Here is a 27,739-nt window from a genome sequence, read left to right as displayed (position 1 = left end):
AAATGATATATTTTGTTTTTGTTTAAATAAACAGCAATCATCATAAGACATTCAAAAATATCACCTTTCTTCAAATGTTAATACACTTACTTTTTATCTATGTTTGTGATATGTATTGATCTTAAAAACAGCAAAGGATTAAACGGTAATTATGACATGTGCAAAGTTTTGGGCACCTATTAAATCAGTAATTAGCAATTCTCCCTCTACCAGATATCACAACTTGCAACTCTTTTTTTGTAATCAGTTGAATTTCTTTCAGATCATTTCAATTTCAGAGTTGCCTGGCAACTTAAAAGGCTACCAACAGATTCTCAGTCATGTTCAGGTAATATGAACAAGACAGTATCACATTTGGATCCAGAATTTGTGAATACTTAGTCGAATCAATTCTTCCCTCTGGCCATGTGTGGCCATGAATGTTTTCTGTGCCACATGACTGCAACGCCAAAGAAGAATTCCAGTCGGCGAGGTGTTCTTTACATCAAGTGCTGCTCCTTATATCTCCAACATTTGCCTTTTGTGGCCAACCAGCTCAATTTGAATTGTATTTAAAATATTATGGGTGATCAAGATGTTGTAGGTAAGGTTTCATTGAATGTCTGTTTGTGAATCAGTCCACCATCACTCCTAAACCCTCCTAGCTTTTCCAGTCATATGGTGGACAAGCTGACAAGCTTTTTGTAGACTTCCCCTGCTTTGTTGGCTTTGATCAGCTTCATTTTCAGATCCTCAGGCCGCTGCTTTGAGGAATCGAACTTTGTTGAGTGCTATCACAATGTTAGTCAGAAAATGCAATGATGATACATTTATCATCATTGAATTTTTCATCCACTAATAATTCCCAATGACAATCGTTGGCCTGCCTTAAAGTTGTGAAAGAGCCGATTAAAGCCTAAGGAGAGACTGAAGTTCTGACTTTACAAGTAGAGCGTGCCTAAACGTTTGCACAGGCAACAATTACTGTTGCTTCAGGGGTTGCGTTTACATCTTTTCATCATATAAATATATGAAACATGTCGTTTGCCCATGCAAGCCCAACAATTGCAAAACCTACAATAATACAACCCTGAATAATAATAGCAAAATATATAAGGGAAAGTAATGGATATAGCAAAGCTCTTAACGTAATGTAAGAAAAATAACGACATACATTGAATAATGAAATAAAGAGAGAGAAACAGTGAACAGAGAAAAATGCAATCTTTGGTCTTCACTCAGAATAAAAACAATGACCCTTTTTTTTTTTTTCAGGAACTCTTTCGATGCCATTCATTGGTGCTTCTCGGCAGTCAGTCAAATGTGGGCGGTGTCTGCTGACTATGATACTTCCAGTAAGTCCTGACATGCTGCACAACACAGAGTCAACAGGCTGGACGAGACGCAGACAGAACGTCACTACGACTGGATAACAAAACAAACCCGCGGGTTAGCACTCTCTCTCAACTTTATTTCTCTTGAAGGGCATTTTTACAAATATACTTTTTTTTTTTTTTTTTTTTTTTTAAATCGTTGTTGATACAGACTTTTACCGGTTTGGGATGTAACTTTCTGTGTTGACTCTTGCGCCCTGGCGGAGCTCCGTTTTGCCGGACAGATTTCTCTTGTGTTCGCTCACATTTCCAAGGCGAAGTTGCTTCTTGTGTGGGGCGACAGGTTCGCCACATTTACATGACATTGTAACACTTCTCTCAGTTACCTTTCGATCATGGCGGAAGCGGCCCAGCAGCCACACCTGGTGGATATCGACCCGGATTTTGAGCCCCTGTCGCGGCCCCGGTCGTGCACATGGCCCTTGCCCCGGCCGGAGTTCATCAACCCGGGCGACTCCAACACGTCCTCACCGGTGCCCTCCGTAAAGCAGGAGCCCGCCAGCAACACCGACTTCATCAACAACCTGAGTCTGCTGGAGGAGACCGAGGACTTCACGGAGCAGAAGCCCGTTATCCTCTGCACTGATTTCCAGTGTCAGGAGAGCTGCATTCACCAGCAACCTCCGCAGCAGCAGCAGCAGCAGCAGCAACAACATCAGCAGCACTCGAACCCGCAACTCCCGCATCATCATCACCAGCAGCAGCAGCAGCAGCAGCAGCAGCAGCAGGTGCCTCTGCTCTCCAACCCGGTTGGCTCTTCGTCCTCGGCGGCCGCGGCCGCTGCTGCTGCCGCTGCCCAGAGGAAAAGCAGCTCCTCCCGGCGTAACGCATGGGGGAATATGTCATATGCAGACCTCATAACCAAAGCTATCGAAAGTTCTCCTGAGAACCGACTTACTCTATCTCAGATTTATGACTGGATGGTGAAGAGTGTGCCTTATTTCAAGGACAAAGGAGACAGCAACAGCTCTGCAGGCTGGAAGGTACGTTGTTTTCTCTCTCTTTTGGTACTTTTCTCCTGGTGATAAGGTATGGTACAGTAGTGTGTGTGTGTGTGTGTGTGTGTGTGTGTGTGTGTGTGTGTGTGTGTGTGTGTGTGTGTGTGTGTGTGTGTGTGTGTAGCCTATGTGGTGGATGTATGTTTGAGTTGCAGTTGCATGTTCCAGGTCCTGTAGGACAAAGTTATTCAGTGAGGAGTTTTGGAGTGTCTGTGGTTGTATACTTAACGGTGGGTTGACAGTTACTTCATTGTGTTTAATGCGTTGTTTTTGTCTCCTGTGGTATCACTGTAATATCCCTCCAGGGATTTCTGGCTTGTGTGTCGTGTTTAAAAGCCAGTTTATTATGACTATAAAAAAAAGCCTTTTGGTCACGGTTGTTTATTCTAGTTGATTTTTTTTTCTCCCTTATCTCCATCATCTATCATCATTCCCTGTTTTAGCGCTGGAACAGCATTTGAGGGACTTGTGCTAATATTTGCACTTTGTGCTTATTTCTTATTTCAAATGTTTCTACATTGACAGAAGAGCATGTGTGAAGAGTTGAGAGCCTGTTCAGTTGTTCATCCTTTGCTACAATTCATGGTCACGTGAAGCCATGTCATCACCTTCATTGTTATTCATCTACTTCATGGCAATTTAGTAAACTGACCAATTGCTACTATCACACTGAGCAGTCATCTGACTCCTTCAGTGTGATGAGTCTCCTGACTCTTGTTTTTTTGTGGGTTTTTTTTGCTTTGCCTTCTTTCGTTCTCTCAATTTACTATTCAGCTGTGAGTTCTGACAATAATTGAAGCAGCTGTCGTCTCCTTGTTCTTTGTTAAAAAAAAAAAAAGCCTTCTGATTTTAAGGCTAAATCCCAGTTTTCCATTTTAGAGTGTTTGCCTGAAGTGTTATTTATATATCCGTGTCGAAAGAAGATACCACAGAGGCGTCCATGTGTCCTAGAGACTGTCCAAAACATTACACAAGAGGGGACTTCAAATTTTCTCATGCAGTGTGACAGGCCCTCCCACTGAACACTGAAGGGCGTGAACCTCCCTTTGGAGACACATAGTTTCAGACAATAAATTAATGACAGTCTACTTTCCCAGCAGGAAATCATATTGAGCCCGTAGCCACACAGTAAGAGATTTATTACAGCTTCCCGCTGTTATAGGTTGTCTGGGTTGCTGATGAAATGTAAAGCAGTTGTGAAGTGTTTTTTTGTTGTCGTTCCCACTCCCCCTCCCCCCTCCCCTGTGCTTCTTTTTTTTTTTTTATATGTATATAATTTTTTAAAGACCACAAATGGTGCAGTTTTCTGAAACACTGTTCCATATTCATCTGTTTGAGCTCATGCTGAGCTGTCAGATGAAAGTCCCGTCAAGTTAAAATAAATATGAACGGAAAACTCCCATTGGTGTAGTGGAATACACACAGTAAACAAAGTATGTACAGGACATGTTGCCAGGGTGGTGATATTGTCCAAGTGGGATTGGTCCTAAAAGCAATCCCTCCCCTTCATTCATACTCACACTCTAAGGTTTGTGGGTTTGTTAGGATTTGTAGTCAAGATGCTTTCAAAATAAAATGCTTTGAGCGTAATGTCTAGGTGTGTGTGTGTGTGTGTGTGTGTGTGTGTGTGTGTGTGTGTGTGTGTGTGTGTGTGTGTGTGTGTGTGTGTGTGTGTGTGTGTGTGTGTCCCTGTTATGGACCTAATTATAATCTTGAACAAGAATTTGCCCTCTATTATTTTTTTTTTATTTTTTTTTAGCAAGAGCATTGAATGCCATTCATCCAAAAACATATCCGGTTCATCAACTAAAGAAAATTGTGAAAGAATGCTTTCATGTTGGAAAGTAAAAATAGTTTTCAAGTTAAGAAGCAATCTGTTGTAACGTGACACCTCAAAACACAAACGCCTGCAGCGTGTTAGTCGTGTTGAGTTTATAACAAACATTTCTGATAAGAGAGTTGATTTCTCAGTTTGGCTCCATGAGTTTTAGCTGTACTATTAGCACCCCAGTGACGATGAAACACACCTGTGGTCTACACTTTCTCTCCCGTCACACTGTAATTTGGAAGTTAAAGCAGAGCGTGATGAAGACAAGTGACTGAGTTATTTGTCTCCAGCATCATTACCTACAATGGTAGATCATTTACGTTTTGTAAAGCATGCAGCAGAGTCACAGTGACAAAGACTGAGGATGTCTTTGTGTCCTCGTTACAACTAAATAAACTGAAGTTTCTCACCGTTCTTCCAGCCATTTAACAGTTTTTGTGTGATTGGCGGCTTGGAGAGGGGCGCTCAGCCACCGCCTGGGCTCGCTGCTTATCATGTCACGTTGGGGGTGTAAACTGAGTAATACTGTGGGAAAGCAAAGTGCCATTCACTGCTGCGAGGGGAGTTATTCATAGAGCTCCCATCGGTTCCACACAGGGGGGCCATCGCACATTGTCTCTTCCAAGCAAGCTCACTTATAAGGCGAGAGCTGAAGATAAACGGCCTCTTTGATAAAGATGATGATGTAAAACGTAATGTTTGTGGTGAGTCATGCATCTAATTGTTTTATTGATGCCTTTTAATGGAAACAATATTTTCAGACAGTCTTATTCATTTCTCATCATTTAAATCCTTGAGTGTATCCATTTCTTTATTTATCCATTTAAATGTGGCAAAATACAAATGTATTTCTTTGTCTGTGAAATAATTTGAAGGCCTTTTTATATTCTTTCTCGATTAGAGTGAAATGACTAACTGGAAATTAAAAAATATGTAAATTGTATCGCAGACCTCGTTCTGAAGACTTTAGCTTTACCAAATAAGTTCAGACATTCAAACAAAAGCCCTCAAACAAACCTAACTTTAAATCTGGACTCAGAGAGCCTTTAAGAGAGCCTGAAATGAAACGCAAAATAACGACAGGCTGCATGATTCACAGGTTGACTAATTTGTTGGCTGAAGTTTTGATGGCTTCTTTTGTGCTGTAGGACGTACAGCAGATCTCACTCACTGAAGACACACCACGAAAGCTTTGTTTTGGAGGAAACAGTGACTGCTCAACACCTTGTAATATTAGTTGTAATTCACTTTTGGTTCATTCTTTCTGAACTTTTTAAGGATGAGTCGTCCATGACTGATTTCTCTGAACAGACGTTGCTCCCCGAAAGTGAGCTGGCTGAAGCACTCGCAGTTTTCATCAATGTATGATTAAGGCTGTCTGCTCTGTAAATGTTTGAGGCCGAGCTGGTTCCCCAGTGCTGCCGATCCTCCACAGTCAGTCGTGCCTGAACTGAGTCATGGCAGCCTCCACACTTCTCAGGCCGTCTGTGACAGTGTGAATTTTGAGGACAGTTGTGCCAGGTGGGACCAGCTTGATGAAGCTCTCAGAGTGGACTGGACACTGGCCCTGGCACAGAATGCCATCCAACAGGAAGGAGAACAGATGGCACAAATGATGTCTCACCAAAACTCTCTGCAGAGCTGGTTTTTATTTATAATATGTCCTGTTCCCCAGAAGTCTGTCTGCTGTAAAAAAAGAAAAGAAAAAAGAACCATTTCACTTCATAAAATGTTATGCAGCACACACACGCATTAATGCAGTACTTGCATACCTGCCAAAAATCTGTTCTATTCTATGTATTTCTCTACTATATCTATGTCAGAGCAGGATAAATATTTGCTCTCAGCTGATGGAGCTGCATGTTTCAGGTACGCTTTGATGTCAGTATCGAGATCAATTCGGTCGTAGGTTTCCTCTGTACACGATGCTCTCTTGACCTGAAATTCCTCGGCCTACGCTGGTAAACACTCCCATGGATCTCCAAACAAACTGTGCCGGAGCAGATAAACACGCAGGTCCGAGCCAATTGTACAGCAAGCGACACGGGGGACATTACCATGTAAATGCACCTACTGACCCCAGTCTCTCTTGGTCTTACAAAAACTGGGAGTATCGCAGCGAGGAGAGGCTCAGACAGGTTGTGTAGCAGCTGGGGATAACCAAGTCATAGATCCCAGGGGCCTGGCTGGGGAATGAGGTTCGGGATGCGATTTGTGTTCTTTTAATTGACTTGTGTTGACAAAATAATGAGTCCAACATTAACACTTCACTTTTCCTTTTCTTTAACCACCATGATAACGTATTCTGTGGCCATGTTTGTCACAGAAGTGTCAAGAATCTGAAACCCCATGAACCCGACCGATACAAGATTTTTGAGGCTGATATCCATATTGACATTTGCATGTTTAAGAAAAACGAGAACAATTCATCTGCTGTTAGCACTTTTTATTGAAACCTCAACACAACAAACTATTTTTTTACACTTTGACCAAAATATATACTGAGTAACCTTCAAGATTAGAACAGACTTGAACTACAGCAGGATTTTAAATAATATTGATATAATATGGTTGAGATCGTATTATCACGATCGTCATGATTTGACCTGAGGAAACCTTGCTCAAAACTCAAAAGCAGCCAACAAACTTAAACTGCCACATCGGTGTCAGTGGTGCAGAAAAATCTCACCCGCAGACTAGATTTCTGTTGGCTTGCAGCATACAGTATGTTGCAGAATTCTACTTAAACATCACATTTAAGGTAACTCGTTTCAAGTGTAATTGATTGGTAATTAGGTTCGATTTAGAGTCATATGATACTTTTCAATTTTAGTTTAACGTTTGCAACCGATTGTTGTTGAGTGAGGAAGCAGTGGTGCATCTAATTGCTGTGTGTTATCTTAAATGTATTCCCCATGAACCCTGGGATTATGTCTTAAAGAAATAAAGAATTTAAGAATTAAGGCATTCTAATCCTGAATATGCTCAAAGCTATTTGAACTTTATCACCAGCCTCGGACTGTTTGTTTCTCTGGGTCTGAATGTGTATTAGGAGGACAGAGAGCTGGGTAAAACAGCAGCCCTCCTGTTTCTAGTGGTTCAAAACACATGTACACACACACACACACACACACACACACACACACACACACACACACACACACACCTCACCCTCCGAAGGCAGTCAGTCGAGGACTCCAACCTTGGCATTGCCCCAAGACATGAGGGGCAGCTGTGTTTCTTAAGCAAAGCGCTGAAGGAGCTCTCCTCACCCTCCTCCCCATTTCCTGCCTATGCTGCCTGCCTCTCCATTCCTGGTTTTCTGCATCAGCACAAAGCGGGCCACACTGGGTCTTTTGAAGGGTTAGTGGACCCCCCTTCCCCCTCCCCCAGTAGCCAAAGCCAAAAGAGCTAACTGTCTTCAGAGAGAAATTAAGAGATAAAGTAGAGAGAGAGAGAGAGAGAGAGAGAGAGAGAGAGAGCACAGCAGAGACCCAGAATACTCTAAGTTCAGTCTGGGTGACACTTGTTAGGAGTTGCATAACAAGACATTTACTGGAATCAGGGAGCCGCAGGCCAAAGTCTGGTGCCACTGGTTAGTCAGCGGAACTGTGAGCCACTGTGTTAGAGATATGTGGGACGCTAGTCTCGTGTGTGTGTGTGTGTGTGTGTGTGTGTGTGTGTGTGTGTGTGTGTGTGTGTGTGTGTGTGTGTGTGTGTGTGTGTGCGTGCGTGCGTGTGTGCGTGCGTGTGTGTGCGTGCATATGCACATAACCTGGGCCTCATAATTGAAGCCCTGCTGCTGGCAGATGCACAGACACGATGGCAGACAGACTGACGGGCCAACACCGGGAACATTCCAGCACAGGCTTTTATATCTTTTTTTTTTTATTGTGGCATGGTATTCTGCCTTTCCTTTTCTCCCCATCTGATTTTAATCCAGTATCTCCTTACAACTGCCTTTTCCCCTTCACTTGTTGTAACACTTAGTGCTCTGAAGTGCTGAATCACCACAGCGGGGGGTGTTAAAAAGTAGCTGCGAGTATTGATGATTACTACTTGTTACACTTTAATCTGCTCTGTCCGCTGTAATGATTATTTCCATTGTCCATCAATATTGTAATTTCCATTAACTAAGAAACTCGTGAGTCTGCGCTATGTTGCAAAAGAATGGAAATGCCCATCAAACTCCCAAAGTAACGGTGACATTATTAAGTTTAAAATCTAAAGAGGATTACATTTTTTTGTAATTTCTTATTAACGATGGAGAAGAACCAGCAAAAGTTTGTCTATTTCGATGATCAAAATTCTCTGATTAACAGCTTATTGGACTACTTTGTTTAGGTGTGTGTGGTGAAGCATGGTATAAAAGTCTGACGCAGACGATGTGATGTAACTGCTCATCCACACTGGTGTGATTGAGCAACAGTTTGAAACTAGTGTCCCCAGAGATTATTTCACAACGCCATGTTTTCCTTCTGTCCTGCTCCACTTATCTTTTCTTTTTTTTTTTTTTTTTTTTACCTCTCAGCCCCGGCATTTAAGTTAATATTCCTTTCCGCTGTCTTTCATTCATTCCTTCTCTCTTGCCAAGAAAAATGTTGGGATAATATTAAAGTCCCAACAGATTGAAATAATAAATAGGCAGGAAAGCAGGTCAGTGTGGTGCAGTAAGGGTGCTCAAATGGTGTTTGAATGTTTACGTCTGTGTGTGGTACACGTGTGTTTTATTTATGGGTCCAGACATTCTGTTTCTGTGAAGTCATATCACTTTAACCTCAAATGAATATCAGCAATCAATCCCATGTGGCGCTTCTTTTGGCAGTTGTGTCTGAGTCAAAGAGGGCTTGACAGTTTGTACTTCTTACTTAAAAAAGTTCTGATTATGTTTACCACTCCGCTTTCCAGTTTATATTACAGACATGATGGTTTTCTTTACTCTGATGTCCCCAAAACACGCTGACCTACAAATAAGTTTTACTTAAAAGGGACAATAATTAAGATTTCTGTTGCCCCACAGACAAAACGATCACATTGGATGTACAAAGGGTTGACATGCTTTTAATGAGAAACTGAGGGAGAAAATCCTGTCTTATTACATCTTGTGTTTGTTCGAAATATTGTGTAATTTGTTTCAGAGCTTCTCATAAGAACATTTGGTCTCAGCCGTTGAATATGAATCTTCCCTTATTGGATCAATTTTGATTGATAAAACATTTCACTAAAACTCAATATTTCCCCCCCAGATGAGAGATCTAATTTCTATTTATCTGTTATTTTCTCCAATTGTATTTCAACATGTTTTTATAATGCTCTTATTAAACTATATTTGATTTATTTTGTCTGGAGCATGATCTATTAAAACAGTAAATTTCCAGAACTGAGGCACAATCGCTGACTACAAGGAATATTTTCATTCTGAGTCACATAGCCGGTGCTACAGGAGTCGTTATCTCCCTAGGAAGGACACTGGAAAATCCCGTAAAGTGCCACTTTCATGTTGAAAATTCAAACAAATCATGTCAAATGTGTGCTTGGGGTGTTTCCACCGACCTCAGACACTGGCATCACACGGCGTTCCTGCCAGAGGTTTGTTTTGACAGTACTTTTTCTGGCTGTAGCCCAGCAGACATATCGTTCACTGAGTGTAGCGTCCAGTAACTGCACCCTTAACGTGAGTGGTATACAAAATGATACCAGCAGGGAGTGGAGCCTGATTCAACAAGACACAGGAGTAGTGCCCACGCAGGTTTGCTTTACGCTAAGAGTTCAAAATATGGAGTTGAAATCCAGGTTCAAGTAAACAGTCATTTAGGATGAGTCAGAATGTTTTGTCTCTCTGGGAGGAGAGCACGTGACCATTTGTTTTGGCAGTGGGTTTCTCCCAGCCATGGCAGTCTGTATCATAGAATATGCCGTTGCTCTGTATGCTATCACAACTTCTCATTAGTCCGAACAATTATACAAATCTCCACTGGGGCAAACAGGAAGACCTCAGCATTGTTTAATGGTGTGAGAAAGAGGAACTGTTGTAAGGATTTTAAACCATTTTACCATTGAAGTGAGAAGTGAAAGCCCCTAGCACTTCTTCACTTTGGAAATATGTGGCGTCCCATCAATTTCTCATAGCTTGTGTGTGTGTGTGTGTGTGTGTGTGTGTGTGTGTGTGTGTGTGTGTGTGTGTGTGTGTGTGTGTGTGTGTGTGTGTGTGTGTGTGTGTGTGTGTGTGTGTGTGTGTGTGTGTGTGTGTGTGTGTGTGTGTGTGTGTGTGTGAACTGGCTGCAGACATACAAGGAGTGAGCAGAGCAACACTTTTATGTGATGGCTCACTGCTGAGGGCCCCAAACCACAGGCATTACCCAGACCCACATTGTTGTGCAATTCCTGCCCTAAAGCGATTATGCACGGTGCCTGTCAGACTGGCCCGGCATTATCACACCATCACACACTCATTCAGGTCGTCTATCACATACATGAACGCTCACTGGAGCTGGCTGGCGTTGGTGGAAATTTAAATCCACACTTAAATCAGAAATGCTGTTATGACTGTGCAGGTTTTCCCGCTTCTGCTGTCACGAGAACTGATGGTTTGTTTCGAGGCCAGAATGCATAACTTCGTAACCGAACCGCCCTCAGGGGGGTTCACTTTAGGTGTGTATTGGTGTTGCAACATTTTGGTACTATTGTCTTGTATAGCAACGTTCTTGGCTGACGTAGTGTTTAGATCATTTTTTAAAAAGGAGAGGTTACCAGCAGCAGTTGGGTTTCACTTGACATTTACTATTACAAAATACATAGACAAAAAGCTATTTCAAAAGTAGGTTTGGGATGTTATTTTATCACCCTAACAGGTATTTGAGACAGACTAAAGAAAAAGGTTTTCCTGAGAGTGCGTCGGGTTCACTCCTCGATAAACACACTAGTGTTTTAGAGGGTAAATGTAGTGCAGTCTGCGAGTAGTACCTCTACTTTTCCAGTGTGAATCACCTTTCGCGGTTCTTGCATTGGATTGTAGGGAATACATCTGTGCCAGTCAGGCTTATTTGATGGAACCACAACTGGGCTCATTTTCTCTCTGTGATTCATTCAGTTTCTGGTTGTAGTAATTGGCAAGAAAGATTACATTGTAAAAAATATTTCTGTTTACAACACTGGGTTTTGTAACCAATCCAGAAGCATTATCATTGTTTATTAAGGACATCATCATTTGGATAATATATTTTGTTGTTATGATTTCATTGGCAAAAGGTGAGAGACAGAAAAAGTTGCATGCCCAAAAGAAAACTTTTAGTTCTTTGGCTTCTTTGACCATGGTGCCATTTTTGCAATTTGTATTGTTCCACACTCATATTTGATCTTTAACACCGTCGTTAAGATTGTATCTGTCTGATGCAATTCAGCATTTCTCTATCTAACTGTAGAAACGCTATGATCTCAGTAAAAGTGATTTCTGATCGATACATTTTCTGTCAGTACATGCAGCTGGCTGCAGTAATTGTGTAAATCATTTATTTTCTAGATACTGGTTTCTTTGTCTTCTTCAACCTGCACATCTTCCTTTTTATGCAATGCAAATTTCACCGCCCGGACTGACAGGAAGTTGGTGCTTTGAAAGCAACACAAGGTATACAGTGGTGATGTAATCAGCAGAGGAAGCAACACTGAGCAGATTCAGCAGCTTCTTCCTCTTCCTGTGTTTCCTTCATTTTTCGTCATTCTTCCTCTCTGCTCCATTCAGAGCTGGGAAGTGAATGAGTGTTGTTGTTTATCCCCTCTTCAGATTAACATTTTAATTCTGCTAAATTCTCACATTGAGATTCACACTGGACAAATCATTTTAATAATATTTTATGGAGTAAGTAAAATGCTGACGTGAGACTTACCCTTGTACACTTCCTGTCCTGACCTGCACTCATGCCAGCTGACTGACAGAGATGCCAAGTCTGGGTCATGGTAGGTTTAATGTCACACTTGCTGTCTACTGGCCCTCACAAAAATGTGAGCCCTCACCATGACCAATAAGCTTTTTATACTGATATCATTGCTTTAACTTTTTATCCATAGAGATAACAAAATATCCACAAAAGTCTCTTTCAGATCCTTTTCAAGGATATTTTTTGGGCAGCTGTCCTCATGACACTTTTCTTGAGCGTAGTCACATACTGTGTCCTCCAATGGCAGTGGTGCAAGACCAACAAGGTTAAATAACAAGGACACAAGTGATAATCAAGAAAAACAACTATATATAAGTGGTAAGCCGAGATATATATTTTTTTTTAATGTTAAACATAATTCTTTTTGCATTTTGAAACATGAACATTATCTTTTTGTGATAACCATGAAAAATGTAGTCCAGTTATCAGTTTCTGTTAAAACACTTGGCCGATTGATTAAAGTCGCAGTGCTCCTTCTGCTCGATTTACACGTGTTTTATGCACGTTTTATCCTCTGCATCTCATAAGGCTTCATTTGTGTTTTTTGTTCCATGACTTATGCTCATTTTAGAAGTGGAAAACAGGTAAGTGTAAAGGTGTTGTACTTCTTGCTTAATGGATGTTGTCAAAGGAGAACGAAAACCATCAGGAACTGACATCAAAAGTGTAAAACTAAGATCGTTTTTGCTGATGAGTAATTGTTGCCAGTTTTTCATTCAGTCTTGTACAATACAATTTCCTTAACAAAGAAAAGACCGCTTTAAAAGCCACGTCACGGAGATCTATGATTTCACAAAATATTTTAATATTTTATATATATATACTATCGTCCATTTAGTAGCAGTGTTGACAATATGCCCGCTTTTGCACTCTGTCAAGTACCATCCTCCAAGTGATCTACTTTCATTTTGGTGACCTTCGTGGTGTTCAACGGGAACTGCTATGGTGCTGTAGAATTTCCCTTTTGGGAACAGTTAGCATTCAGATGGGGTGGGGGTTGTTTGTCTCAGCTTTGTGTTTGTCCATTTGAACTGGGGTAACAAGCACATAAATAGAACCCCAAAACACTCCCCCACCTCCATCGGTGCGTCACTCTTCCATGGACGGAGGCCGTCACACAGGCACCCAGCAGTGGTCCACACACTGCATCTTTATCCAGGCGGAGCAGGCAGCAGCCCAGCCCAGTGGCTGTGCCGATCAGAGGCAAAAAATATCCCCACTCCACAGACACAGCTCTGTGCATTGACAGACTCGCATTGTGTTGCGCATAGCAGCACATGCACATATTTTAGCATGGTAAGCTTAGCCAGCACAACCCGGTCCCTGTCTATACACATGAGCCGCGTGCAGCCAAAGTCTGAGTCAGGAAAAAAACAAGCACAACATGTAAACACAGAGCGCCCAATGCTTTTAGCATGCTGCACGGGACATTATTTTCAAAGTAATTATCGTAAACAATCAATTTTCTGTCCGGAAAAACAAATACAATAAGTAATGTGAATCATTCAAGTGTCTCAACAATGCAGCCAACATTCATATTTAATTTATACTTTTAAGATGTTTTATAATGTTGAATTTTTGCTTGTGGGGAAAATAAATCCTTGATATCAACATCTTGAGAAGAGAAGCAGTCATTCAACTACCTTTTACATTACCATGACAACAGCTCCCCTGGATCATTATTTGCCATTCTGTCATCCTTTTCTATCCTACTGGCCTGATGAAATAAAACAAGTTGCAGCAAAACCCTGAAGGTTTATTTCTAATGACTGCAAAAAACGTGGGCTAACTTTTTCCAAATGAACTGCCTTTTGGACTGTTTGACTTCTTGATTATACTGTATAGTTTCAAGTTTGAATGTATGGCCAGTCACTTGCTTCTTACGCCAAGTTTTCTTTGCAGTCATTTGTCCAAATGTCAGACCTGGCGACACTAGAGGAAATGGCAGATGATTTATTTTTCTCTCAAGTTCTGTTTGTTGAGTTCCATAATGAGGGCAAATCTGGAGTGGGGAACTGCTTCTAAGATGTGCAGTAGGAGTTTTAGCCACTATTGTAATCCTGCTGGAAAAGCCTACCTGGACAAGGTCCCACTCTTTCCTTTTTCCTCTTGTTTTGCCCGGTCAGACTACAGAGTTTTGATTAGGAAGTTGTGGCTCTTGAACCCACTGTTTTCTTCTGCTGGTTCCTTGCTCTGCACCTACCAGGGTCTCATTTTGCATAGAAACCAGAGGCATCAGTGGGATCTGTATCAGGACCGGCCAGCTCTTCCTGTGCGGATACAATGCAGCAGGAAGTTCACTAATAGCCTCTCTGCCACTCGTCTCACTCGCCACTCGTCTCACAATATCTTATGGTGATGAAAAATCCTGGAGTTTCAGTGTCTTTGCTGATTCTCACCGACTATTTATCATTTGTATGTAGCGTCTGTGAGGCCGATCAATCTTCGGCTTCATCAGCATCCACTCAGGCTTCCGAGTTCAGCTGCGTGTGTTTAGGGGGTAGGGTTAGTTGGTTGCAGTAAGATTGCTCACAAAGGATTGTGAAAAGGCGATCCTGCCAAGAGGCCGTCTGTAATTACATTTGCAGACAGATTTGCTCCTGCATGACTTGCATTTTCTGCCTTTCTATCTCCACTTTATGATGGTCATATAACTCATCTGACAATGGCCATTTTGACGAGGAACCTTCCTAGAAGTCATACACTGCTACTTGGGCTCATAGGATTCTAAAGTGAATTTAAGGAGCTCTACACTGAGGGCTCTGTGTCCGGGCCTCCGCTCTCCCCTCTCTTTGCCAAATTGATTTATTGGATGTTGACGTCAACAGGTGAGAAAGGGACCCTTTTTCCTGCAGCACGTGTGCGATAAGCTGTGTCAAGTAGTGTACATGTCCCAGAAGAGCCAGTGAAAAGGACAAGGGAGGAATAGAAGACGAAGAAGGGGGCAGGATGAAGAAACAAGCTATTTCTGGCTACAGCCATATCCGAGGGTCAGTTTCCATTTATAATCTACTTTTTTTAAAACAGAAATTGTGGAAAAACAGATTTCTTTTTATATCACTGCTAACAGTGACACGTTTATGCTTTCCCTACCCTGAGGTGCTGTGCCATGCTGCTCGCTGCCATGTAACCTTAATGACAACAATCATTTCCTTTTCTCCAGACTATATTTTTTACACTGAGGATGTTAATAATACAGACCGACCGAGGCTGACATTACCTCTGTTCTACCTTTTTTTTTATTTCCACTGCTTTTTATGATCATCGCTGTATTGACTTTAGTAAATAGGTCAGTGATTTTCACTGGTCTGTTCAATATTGGTGCTGATAATAACATATTAAACTGCAAACGTATGAAGTCATCACCGTCTGTTCAGATGGCTTTGTGAATGTGTGAGATTAATTTTATGTCGCTGAGCGTAGGGCCAAAAATATTGTCACGATTTATTTTCATATTGATGTAGATTTATTATAATACACATTTATTACCACTATTTGCTTTTCAGTCAATGTCGGCAAACATCTTGTCTAACATCCACACTGCAACAGTCACAACGCTTTTAAACAAGCAGCACTCTGACCTTTACGTGTCACATGTGCTAAATAAAGACATAAATTAGAAAATTGTGACATACAAACTCTAAAAAGAGACAAAGAGCTGCAGTCCTGTTTCCTGTCACGGACTGAGTAATGACTGAAAAGAAAGGCATAAGTGACTGCTGAGAGGCTTTTTGGCGAGCTTGACTGCTGATGCTAGTGGTAGCAGCGTGGGGCCATAGATTTAGGCTCTCAGTGTACTCAGTGGGACGGTAGCCTCACCTTTTCAAACAGTGTAAAATGTTTTGTGTTTCTCATCCGAATCGCCACAGGGTCCCCGCACATCGCAGAAAATTTCACCCTGCAGTTTATCCAGCTTTAGAAATCCAAATTATTTGCAGAGCACTGAGGTTGTGTGAGCACTCTTTACTAACATTTCCTTGTTTTGCACGTATGTCTAAGTCTGACTTTTACATTTTCTGCGACGTGTGTTTTATTTCTTTCTGGTTTTGGCCCGACATGTCTCAGCTACATGACCCTGCAACTGTTGCCTGACAAGTGCCTGGCGTTTGTGAAGCTGAGAGCTGATCCACACAGAGGAAAACATTTATCATCAGTTTATCATCATTATTAATGAATTTTCTTTTTGTGAGAATTCTCTACATTGTTTTATCGCCCAGCCTTCGCTCAGCCTTGTTTCTTTTTTATTTTCCATAAAACCACTACTGCATGTAAACTGTTACGCCGACGACCAAATCCCAGGATTTATAAAAATCAAGCTAAAATTTAGCTGCAGATATTTTCCATTCAACTCATCTGCTCTTGTCTCAATTGACTATTGTTTTTGCTACATTTCTCTCTGCACCAAAAAGCTCTTTAATGTCGGACCGGCCTCTGGATCATCGGATACATCTGACACAGAGGGGAGAAACTACTGGAAAAGTGTCTTTTGATGATTTAGTGATCCCGGTGAGTGTTAGTTGTCTGTCCTGCCATCTCACCTGGAGCTGTGTGCTCAGGGCCGATGCTGTTGTTTAGTGGGCAGACATGCTGAGCTGGTCTTACGCTAATAGCAGGTTTACACGTTTTCTGTCTTAAGCACACTGCTCGAACTCAGCCAGACTCGGCACAAACCTCCAGACGTGACCAAGCTGCCGCATCAGGGCTATTTATTTAGGCGGTTAGGAACGGTGCACATGCCCTATAGGTTGTCCCCATCTCACCTGCAGACATTACACAGAAAATAGCTAGTTACAGCGTGAGAACACACCCACTGTTAAGGCTGTGTAACAAAAGGTGAATGTGCCTGTTCAAGACAGCACCGTTTTTCTAATGAGTTCAGTAGAAATAGTGCAGGGTAACCACATTCTTCACTTTCATGTGTTCCTTATCTCTGGTACATGTATGAATATATAACTGCTGACGGTTGAGCTCAGACCTGCTGCACTGTATACCTGTAGCTGTATGGGCTTTGCAGCTGAGGTTTCACTTGTGGCTTCAGTAGATTCAAAGCAGGAGTGCATGTAGGTGGTGTTGCACTCTTGTGGGGATTTTTTCACGAGACAAGTTGACATTTGAGCTGCTCTGCAAGCGTCTGCACTTCGGTCAGTGTGCCATCATCTGTCTGAACCACTGTCTCCAGTTTTCTGCAGGAGCATATGGTACACAAGAGAGAAAATGAAGTGAGAAATAAGGAGAGGGCAAGGAAGGAAAGACGTGGAAAGGATAACGGAGGGCAAGAATGATAACAAGATGAAGAGATGAAAGCAGAAAAAGTACTCAAAAGGAGGAGAGAATAGACAGAGAGGAGATGAAAGGATAGGGGTGGAGGTGAGGCAAGACGAGTCGAGAGGGAGAGGAGATGAGAAGTAAAGAGAGAAGTAAGGAGAGGGCGATGAACAGTGCGGCCTTTCAGTAGTGCTGTCAGTGAGGGAGGTTAAATCCACACAGTGTGCTCTTTAATGATCCAAGCACACTCTGTCACACACAACCCCTCCCTCTCTATTTCTTAAACAGCCGACACTCAAAACACATTCTCCTGCTCTCGCACACTCGCACCACCCACATGTCTATACTACAGCGACTCTGCCTATGTTCAGACTGCAGGCAAAGATTTGGTTTTCAAATCAGATCTTTAGGTCGGACTGTTCGCACTGTTATTCGTGAGTGAGCAGATCGGATTTGGTTTGTCTGGACATGAACAACCTGTGGGTTGCTGTGCTACATTATACATGCAGCTACAACACAGAAGCTGCTGGGACGGTCGTGGAAGCAGACATTTGATTTCAGCTTCTGTCCGTGAACCGACTCCAAAGCGCCAACATCGACTCTCTGATAGCGCTCTGCTAGTGGTGGCGTAGATTCTCCTCACTCTGTCTCTGAACATCATTACGTGATGCATTGCGAGTGTTGCAATAAATTCGATCTGAGTCGGCATAGCGTCAGACTGAGACGCATCTGTCGAAATCTGATTCGATTCACATTTCCAATCACAACCAAAAAGATCATTGAATGTAATTTTTTTTTGCCGTCCAGACTTTCAAAAATCAATCTGGATGGATATGACAACAAAAAAACCCGATTTGGCCCGGAAGTCGGAACAAGGATTTTGTCCAGTCATGCCGCATCCAGTCATGTAATTCAGTTTCTGTTGTCACACGCCAAATTACTTTCTTTAAATGAATGTTGTGTGACAAAAGTCATTCGTGCCCGTTGCTAAACATAAACTTTTTTTTGACAGTGCGGTATGGTGTGGTGTGTGTGTGGGAGGGGGGCGGGGGGTATTTGTGGTGTCCACTTTGCTCACGAGTCTGCGGCTTTGCATTCCATGCCTTTTTCTCTGCTTACTGACCGCCATGTTTCCTGTGAGACAGGAAGTCAGCTCTGTTTCCTGTCACCGGCCTCTTTCATGTGGTCACTTCCTTGTGTTTTGCCAGTACCGCTATGTTCTGAATGGAGTTGCTGGAGCTCCTCACCGTGGGCTCAGGAACAACAGAGAAAAGTCTTGTTGTTATCATGAGCGAGCTTTCAGAGATACATGTCAGGTTACTGCCTGTTTATTTATTATGATTACATTCCTCAGCGCAAACAAAGATTTCCATGCCTAATAACCATGTATTAATTGCAAGAAACTTTTAATGTGTTTACATTATTTGCAGTGTAATCTTTTCTTCTTTGTGTCCAAAACTTTCTTTGTCGTTCTGTTGCGGGTTTTTTTGTTTTTTTGTTGGCAAAAAAAACTCTTTTGAGACGTGACTGAGTATTTTTATGTAGCAAAAGATAGGAACGTCCTCCGGCGACACTAATCAGAGTTTAGTTGTGTGAAATTGTGGGTTTCGTAACCTTGCTGAGGAATGTTGATTGTGATTTCTTTACTGTTTCCTCAGAGATACTAACAAGTTGGCTGTGATTATAATTTAACTTTGCACACTGTGATTAGCTGGATTGTTTAGATTCCTGTGCACTGCAGCCAGAGATAAATCCGTGTCACATACGTACGGATTCAGGACCCAATACAAACAGACTCTTACTTGTAATAATCTATAATAAACATGTAACAATACAAAAAAAGACAAAAAGAACAGTTCTCGATGCCTCAAAGTGCTGCTCTTTCATACATGTGTCTTTGTCTCTTAGTGGACGTCTCGCGCGTGCGTACATTCATCTCCAATATTGTGTGTTTTCAAACCACTCTATCACTGGCTGCAGTGGAGTGAGCTGTAAAATCAAAACCACACTGTGCTGCTGTTTGTCGTGCTGCCATTCCACTAAAAACATAAACTGACAGTCTCTCTCTCTCTCTCTCTCTCTCTCTCTCTCTCTCTCTCTCTCACACACACACACACACACGCACACACAGTGGGAGACGAGGCTTTTCCATTGGCCCCAGCAGACACCCTCAACCCACACTCCCCACACGGCACACCGAGTTCTGCCGAGTCCTGGTATTTCCCATCAGAGCACTTTTTATGACCCTTCACTTGTACTCTGTCTCTTGCATCAGTGTTTTTAAACTGTTTTTAAAACGCTCCCGATCATCACACCCTGTGTTTTTCAATGTGACATAAGCCGACATAGAAACCAGAGTCTCCAAAGTAGAGACTTTAGCTGTGAGATTCCTCTTCCTGTCATCAGGATGATATAGAGCTGTAACAGGACATCCCGGCGGCTGTGCACACATTGCAGTCATTCCTTATTGAAGCACAGCTGAAATCAGCAGCACTCTGACCAGTCATGGGAAGGAGAGGCTCATGACCAGACTTTACTCCTCGCCCTTTTGTCATAGCTACTGATGTGCAGGACGAGGAAGAGGAGGGGGAGAAAAGCATTTGCTAGGCTAATCAGGATAGGGCTGTCACATACCTCAGACCATGCAAATAGCCTGAGACCATTGGCTGAGTCAGTGAGATCATTTGATTCAGAGGTAATTACATTCATTTGTAAAGGACCAGTGTTCGTATGGGCCCTCGTGTGCCCGAGAGGCTGAGGTCCTCCAGTGGGGAAAGTAAAGAGAAGCAGCAAAAGAAAAGTAAGGAGTAGAACCAGAGATGTTGATGAAAAATGAGAGACAGGACAATAAAAGATGGTGTGATGGCTGAAAAGGAACGAAGTAACGTTTTTTTTTTTTTTCCAGCAGATTATTCACTTCATCAGTTATTGTTTGAAAAATTGTCAACAACAATTTTGTAATTTGATGAAAGGAAAACATCACCAATTTTACACAGGGGGGCCTGTTCACGTGTGAGGAGGGGTCATATTTAGCTTGTGAAAACAGTAGTGACTTTGAGAAAATAACTGTGATGATGTCACAGTAACGTCATGAAGATTATCTCAGCTTGGGTTTCAGAATTTAACATTTTTAAGAGAAAGTATGTTACAAACTGGAGTTGAGTTTGAAAGATGTTGGGATTTAACAGCTGAGGTGAGGTATATTAAAATATCCTATAAATTTGAATTGTGGTAAATACTGGGATGGCATGTTTTAAAAGCCTGCCACATAATAGTGACTGAAACCACCCCTCTTTTTAAGATTGAAGTACCGTGTCTTGGTTGTATGCCACCGCCACCTAGTCACGTGTCAGTTGACCATGTTTGTCCCGACTCATATTATATGTATGTAGTGAAGACTTGAAAGTAATCTTGTGTTCACTTGCTTGGCCAAAAACACAAAATTGTAGAGATTACCAATAGACAATGATTCAATTATTTATGTTGCTGCAAAGAAGCCACAAATTCACACAACTTCTTCAACCCGACAGCAAAGATCTGTACAATCACCAGTCTCACAGTGGACACCCAAGATTGGATTCTCTGTTTCAGTATTAACCTGAAGGCAAAGTGGCGTTCACAATCCCCCCTCCCCCCTTCCGAGTTATGAGTTATGGCATCACATTCACAAGAATTGGATGGACATGAGGTAACGGTGACCTTGACCGTTGACTACCAAAATGTAATCATTTCATCCTTGAGTTAAAGTAAACATTTGTGCCACATTCGTAGGTGTTCCCTAAAGGCATTTCTGAGGTTTGGGATTTACAATAATTTTACAAACGTGAGGTGTCAATAACTTTGAACTTTGACCAACAAAACGTTGCCAGTTCATTCTCCAGTCCAAGTAAATTCCTAAGATATTTCATACACAAGAATGGGATGCACAGTTGGAACAATAGTGAGACCACAGTGACCTTGAACTTTGATCTGCAACACTAATCAGTTCCGTCTTGATTCCAAGTGAAAGTTTAGGCTAAATGTGAAGAAATGACTTCAAAAACTGGAACAGACACCATGTCACCATGACTTTTGTTCATCAATATAGAATCTGTCCTTCCTTGAACTTGCACTTGAACATTTGTAACAAACTTGAACCTTTTTTCTCGAGTTGTTTCTGAGATATCGCAATTTGAAAACGTCATCCTCTTGAGCTTTGGAATAATATGAAGAGTGTTTGTTGCTGTTTTCTGACATTTTGTTGACTAAGGAAAATCCTTTTTTTACTTTGTTAAGAAGTTCATTATCAATGAAGATTAGTGTGATTTAGGGTCGACTGGGACCAGATTTCAGAGTGCAGGATGACAAGAAGAGGTGAAGAGCGAGCAGAGAGCAGACTGAACCAGATGTGAAGCGAGCAGTGGTGACTCACTGCAGGAACGGGCTTGATGACGTTAGCCACTATGCACGCTAAGCTGTGTGTGCGTGTGTGTGTGTGTGTGTGTGTGTGTGTGTGTGTGTGTGTGTGTGTGTGTGTGTGTGTGTGTGTGTGTGTGTGTGTGTGTGTGTGTGTGTGTGTGTGTGTGTGTGTGTGCCAGGAGTTCCAGCTTTTCTTCCAAAACAACAAGCTTTACGCTCGCACAGTAATGTCTGGACAAGGCTCATTACTTCATGTTAAAACCCGGACACTAAATGATACAGAGCCAGAGTGTTAATTATTTTCTCAGGGTAAATGGTCATTTCAACAACGGTTTGGGCTGATGTAGAGTTTTTAAATCATGACAGGCTGCAAAACAATTGAAGTCTGAACAGTTGAGTAAGCCAAGTGTACCAGTACAGTAGCACTTACAGTGAAGCAGGAGAGGGATGATGTCTCGTGGTTTGCTCAACAGACATTTGCCCAATATTCTCGCTCTTTTGTTTGCCCTGTTTTCATAACGCTTCACCAAGCTTCCTGCACAAAAATTAGTTTTTCCACTGGTGGTGTCACTAAGCAACGCTAGAGCGCGGCATTAATGTGTCTGGAAGGAGGAAAGGTTAGTGTGTTTCCTCCCTTTGATTTTGTGCTGGTTTAGACAAGACACGTAGTGAGGTGGAATGTGACTGTTGGTATAATGGTGTTTTACAATAGGCCCCCTTGTTTTTATGAAGGAAAGCCTACATGTACAGTATATTTAGAGTGTAATCCTGGCTCTGCTCAGGATGTATTGCTCATGGAATAAACTTACTGACATCCATTGTCCGTGTGTGCTTGGGCGCATGTGTTTTGAATGGCAAATGGCATTATATTGTTGAGTGACCTTAAAACTCCCCTTTCTCTTTGTAAGTCGGCTGTCAAGTCGTGCGTGTTTTTGAAGAGAGCCACCTGTACGAGTGGATTTGCACTTGCATGATAAAGCAGAGCCGAGGTGTTTTGGGGAAAGAGCAAACACAAATCTCTCTGTTTGTCTCCTCCTCACCCAGCTTTTCTCTTTCTCCCTCTTCAACAGAACTCCATCAGACACAACCTGTCCCTGCACAGCCGCTTTGTTCGCGTCCAGAATGAGGGGACGGGGAAGAGCTCGTGGTGGATGTTGAACCCGGAGGGCGGGAAGAGCGGCAAGTCTCCGCGACGCAGGGCAGCCTCCATGGACAACAACAGCAAGTTCACCAAGAGCAGAGGAAGAGCGGCCAAGAAAAAGGTAAATCAGTCAATGATCCATCTGTGGTGTTAGGCTCAGAGATGTTTTTCATTCTAAAGAAGCAAATTTGAATAGTGTTTTGATGGATTATTACTCACTGTGTGCTAAAAGCTGACTGACATACCGTACCAACATAATTCATATAACTACTCTAAGGTTCTAAAGGGCCTTCAGATGGCATAGGTTATGATTTGGCGCTTTCTAAATAGAATTGAAATGAAATAATATCATGTTATAAAGACTAAATCGTGATGGATTTTGGAGATTGAACATGTCAGAGCTGAAAGAACTTGAATTGTTTCTCCCTGTCTGTAAACATCATCTGAATAGTAATTGTCAGGATCACATCACGGGTATTTGGCAAGACTATTTTTGGGTATTTTGTTAGTATCACGCAGCCGTGTCTTTTATTTCCAATGGTTTCTGCCCAAAGGACATTAAATTAGGACGTTAAAGCGACGGTCTCTGCCACGGATGGTACTGTTGTTACACTGAGAGTCTCCCTGTCTCCCCACAGCTGTCTCTGCAGGGCGGCCCTGACGGAGGTGCAGACAGCCCAGGCTCCTACTCCAAGTGGCCTGGCAGCCCCAACTCCCACAGCAACGACGACTATGATGCGTGGAACAGCTTCAGGCCTCGGACCAGCTCCAACGCCAGCACGCTGAGCGGCCGCCTCTCCCCCTTCATGCCTGAGGACGACCTCGGAGAGTCGGACGTGCATATGGGCTACTCGGGAGCCCCCGGGGCCAAGATGACAGCCACGCTGCCCAGTCTCACAGAGATGACGGGCTCTCTGGGACACAGTTCTGAGAATGTCATGGAGAACCTCCTGGACAACCTGAACTTGCTCTCGCCCAACAACTCTCAGGTGGGAGGAGGGGCGACCACCCCTGGCTCCTCTCAGTCCTCCCCTTCTCCGATGATGCAGCCAAGCCCCGGCTACCCTGCTTACAGCTCCCCGAGCATGGCCTCGCAGTCCCAGCAGGAGTACCACAAATGTGTGTACGGCCAAGCAGGAATGAACGCCCTGTCATCCATGCCACTGCAGGCACTCTCGGAGAGTAAGCCCAGCTTTGGGCCCAACATGGGCCAGTACAGCTGCACCGCAGGGCTTCTGAAGGACCTGCTGACGTCAGATGCAGACCAGCATGGAGAGCTCATGCCATCAGTGGACACTGTGGTGTCTCAGTCCAGCGGAGGCTGCATGCTGCCGCCGTACAGCAGCAGCCAGCATGCAGTCAAACTCATGGGAGGAGGGAATGGTCACCCGCATGCTCTCTCTCACCCTCACCCTCACCCTCACCCTCACACTCACCCTCACCCTCACAATGTGCACAGCCAAGCCCCGGCCACTTCACCAGCTATGAACGGCCGCTTGCTCATGTCCCTGAGCTACAGCGGGGGCACCACACGTTTGCCTACAGCCAAAAGCCCAATGCAGATGCCTTACGGCCTCTCTGGCCACCTCAGCGGGGGGGGCATGCCTGTCGGCTTCTGTCCTCTCAACACCAACGGATACGGTCGACCGGGCCTGTCAGCAGCCTCACACCCAGAGAAACTGCCCAGTGACCTGGATGACATGTCCTTCGAGAAGTTTGATTTTGACATGGAGACGGTCCTCAATGAAACTCTGATGGACGGGGATTCACTGGACTTCAACTTTGAGCCAGTAGTGACCCAACAAGGTTTCCCGCATGGCGTGAAGAGCACCACACACAGCTGGGTGTCAGGGTAGAAACTGTAACACAAAAAAAGTTCTATTGAACCAAGTTGTTGCTGTTTGGTAAAAGACACAATCAGAACTCATTTCAAATTAAAAATGTATCTGCAGATACATTTATTTCTCATCCCAACATCACCTACAGTCTCTGTCCCATAAACGTTCAGAGGCAGGTCGTGATTGGCGGAGGATAAATTATCATCAGAGCCCCCGAAGATGAAATCAGGATGTTTTTTGGGGGAAATATCAAATAGCCTGTACAAACTAAGTGCCAAACATTTTTGCCTTAACACAAGAGCCAAACTGAAACACACCTCTGATTTTTGCAAGTGACACTGCCAACTTCATCTTAGCAGCAGCCCAATATATAGACATGCACAAACTCTTACAATGCTGTTTACCGTGTCATCAATCTAGCATTTTGAGTGCACAAGTAAGGATAAGTGATCCCAGCAACGGAAGAATTATGAAGTAACCTGGCTCATGGTTTTGTGCACTGACATAATAAAAGTTGAGGGATTTTTTTGATTTTTTTTTTTTTTTTTTAATCGGGCGATGTTACATAATAACTTACTTATTGCCTGTGTGTACATTATGTATTTTTAAAGATTGTAAATAGTGTTTACAGGATGGAAGCAAAAATTGAGGCAGCAGAAATGAGTTCACAGAGAAAACTGGATCAGACTCTTCAAAACACACGTTGCGTGGACAGATCTGTTGAGATCAATCAGGCTGTAAAATGATAATACAATTTCTGATTTCTTGTACATACATTAAGAATGTATATTAAAATGATGTAGTAGATGTTTACTAGATTTAGTATATATTTGAAAAATAAGTTATTTGGGGTTAATATAGATTTATGCTGGTGCAAAACCTGCACTTAGACATCAGAATTGTTCCGAGTTATTCGTCACTCTGAACCTTAATACCACAGGGGCCTATTGATTGTGCCTAACAAAGTAGATCCTGACTGCAGGCTTGAAGGTTTTTTTTTATTTTATTTTTTTATCGTAAATGACTTTGGTCCAGAAGATACTCAAATCCAGCAGTCTTGAAGAAAATAATCTTTATTTTCAGTTTCCTGCTTTCATTTTTTTGTCGAGGTCAAGAAGAAATAAGTGACTGTCAGTTGTTATTGTTTCCTGAGCACTCTTCGGTGCTGTGAATGTTACGAGGTCAAAGCAGTTTGGATAAAAGTCATTCTCAATGATGATGGTGAATTTACACACCACGGCTGAGTAAGACCTGCTGAGATTGTCATCACAGCCTGTGCCCTGTTTAGTTTGATTTCTTTTTTTTTTGGTATTTTTCTTCTTTGTTGCTAAAGGTTTAGCACAGTATGATTCATTTTTGTCCCCCAAAAAAAAGCCCTCTAATGCTGTCACTGGGCCTTACAGCCTTACAGCTTTCTAACTGCCCTTCCTACCTCTATCTATGAATATGTTCAATATTTGATATAATGGTAACATGTGACTTGATAGTGCCAATTATCTTTGTAATAACAAGTCTATTTTAATTATTATTTTAAGTTTCCCCTGAGAAGCACCACTAAGTCTTAAGTATCTGATTTTATCTTAGCTTGTATATTTGCATTTTCGGACTTGCTTTTCCCCACTTATTGCTGTACTAACAACAGACCTTTCTGCCTTTTAGTGACGTATTATGCAGAGTCAAAAATAGTGTACAAACACTGTGGCAACCTTTGTGAAGAGCATGTCTGTAAACATGACTGCTTCTCATGAAGCCGACTTGTTTGGGGTCTGTAGGACAAAGCGACTTAGAGATAAAGTAAAACTGTCAGCTGACAATTTGACATTGATGTTTATTGTAGGATTTATTCAGAAACAACATCAGCAGGTGATCCCATGCTGTCAAGGACTCTGAGTATGTAGGTTTTTTATTCAAGTTGTTCACGCCTAACTACCGATTAAAGGTCGAATTAATGAACTCGGTTATTTTGGTTAAAATGAAAACTTGCATACTTCAGACCAGTAATGGCAAATGATTGGACGCCACTGACAGATTATAAGAAAGACAAGGGAGCTAAAGTAAAATGGAATTCTTTACATTTTAAAAGTCAGAGGAGCCGCTAAAAAAAAAAGCTGCTGTTTGGCTTTGTTGCCAGGGATGGCCTTTTCTTAGCCCAACATGTCATAGTGTACTATAGCCAAATTTGCCTTTGAAGTCAAAGTGATATATTTAGCATTTTTATCATGTGATGTGTTCAGAACTATATATATTCGTGCCGGTCACTCAAGTCAGGATAAACTGTAATGAATCCATGTAGGTTCACTCTAAAAGTTAAGGAGCTGTACTAAGTAAATTATATCTCTACATTTTTAAATGATTGAATCTATGCATTGTATTCCTTAATTTTATGTTGCTATTGTTATATTTTCTTTTTCCTTAAACTTTTAACAGAGACGTTTTATTGTAACATAGCGCTGTGATATGTTATGGTGTTGTTGTTGTCAAAGCTCTATGTTCCAGATAGTTATATGGGAAAAAATGAAGTTTATTTAGAAAATAGATGATGCAGTGATTGATACGCTAAGCTTTTGTAAACTGACAATGTTGTTTTTATTGTATCCAGCTACAGTTTTTAGAAAATAGCAACAAAAAGCAAATTACTAAGAAAATGTACAGATATATTGCATTTTTAAAAAGAAAAACAATATTTAGTCATCAGAGCAGTCCTGCTCAATATGCAGATCCTGGACCAATTTAGATATTGTACTTTTACTTACATTTTAAATTAAAAGGGCTACTCTTAACAAGAGGAAGAGTTCCCATTACATATTTTAAAATAAAAATCTGTTACATTTACCTTACCTTTATATTTATACAGGTATAGAAGAATAAATTGGAATAGTGCTTTGTGATTTGCAATCAATAAGAATATGTAACATGTTAAATATTAATGTTGTAAGACCTGAATAAATGTACTTCTGTGTAAAA

At 42.1% G+C, this 27,739-nt stretch overlaps 2 protein-coding genes across 2 annotated transcripts in view; both read left to right on the top strand.

Moving 5' to 3' along the window:
• The window catches only part of mtus2b (microtubule associated tumor suppressor candidate 2b), a 195,850-nt gene that overhangs the window by 33,991 nt on the left and 134,120 nt on the right, over window positions 1-27,739 (top strand). The window lies entirely within an intron of this gene.
• On the top strand, window positions 1,290-27,739 carry foxo1a (forkhead box O1 a). Its single transcript, XM_069707363.1, has 3 exons — window positions 1,290-2,356; window positions 22,867-23,058; window positions 23,576-27,739. The coding sequence occupies exons 1-3, from the start codon at window positions 1,709-1,711 to the stop codon at window positions 24,791-24,793; spliced, it is 2,058 nt and encodes a 685-aa protein (XP_069563464.1). The 5' UTR covers window positions 1,290-1,708; the 3' UTR covers window positions 24,794-27,739.

Source organism: Brachyistius frenatus, unplaced genomic scaffold (genome assembly GCF_029030835.1).
Source record: "Brachyistius frenatus isolate BFR_SWC_R1_liver_20210118 unplaced genomic scaffold, ASM2903083v1 Contig_68, whole genome shotgun sequence".
Lineage (NCBI taxonomy): Eukaryota > Metazoa > Chordata > Actinopteri > Embiotocidae > Brachyistius > Brachyistius frenatus.
The sequence above is the reverse complement of the archived record's forward strand: the minus strand, read 5'-3'. Positions and strand labels throughout refer to the sequence as shown.

Bases quoted from the DNA above. Each gene is read 5' to 3' on its own strand.
- foxo1a (XM_069707363.1), top strand. From the start codon at position 1,709: ATGGCGGAAGCGGCCCAGCAGCCACACCTGGTGGATATCGACCCGGAT. The intron at 2,357-22,866 runs GTACGTTGTTTT...CCTCTTCAACAG, and splicing joins ACAGCTCTGCAGGCTGGAAG to AACTCCATCAGACACAACCT. The intron at 23,059-23,575 runs GTAAATCAGTCA...GTCTCCCCACAG, and splicing joins GAAGAGCGGCCAAGAAAAAG to CTGTCTCTGCAGGGCGGCCC.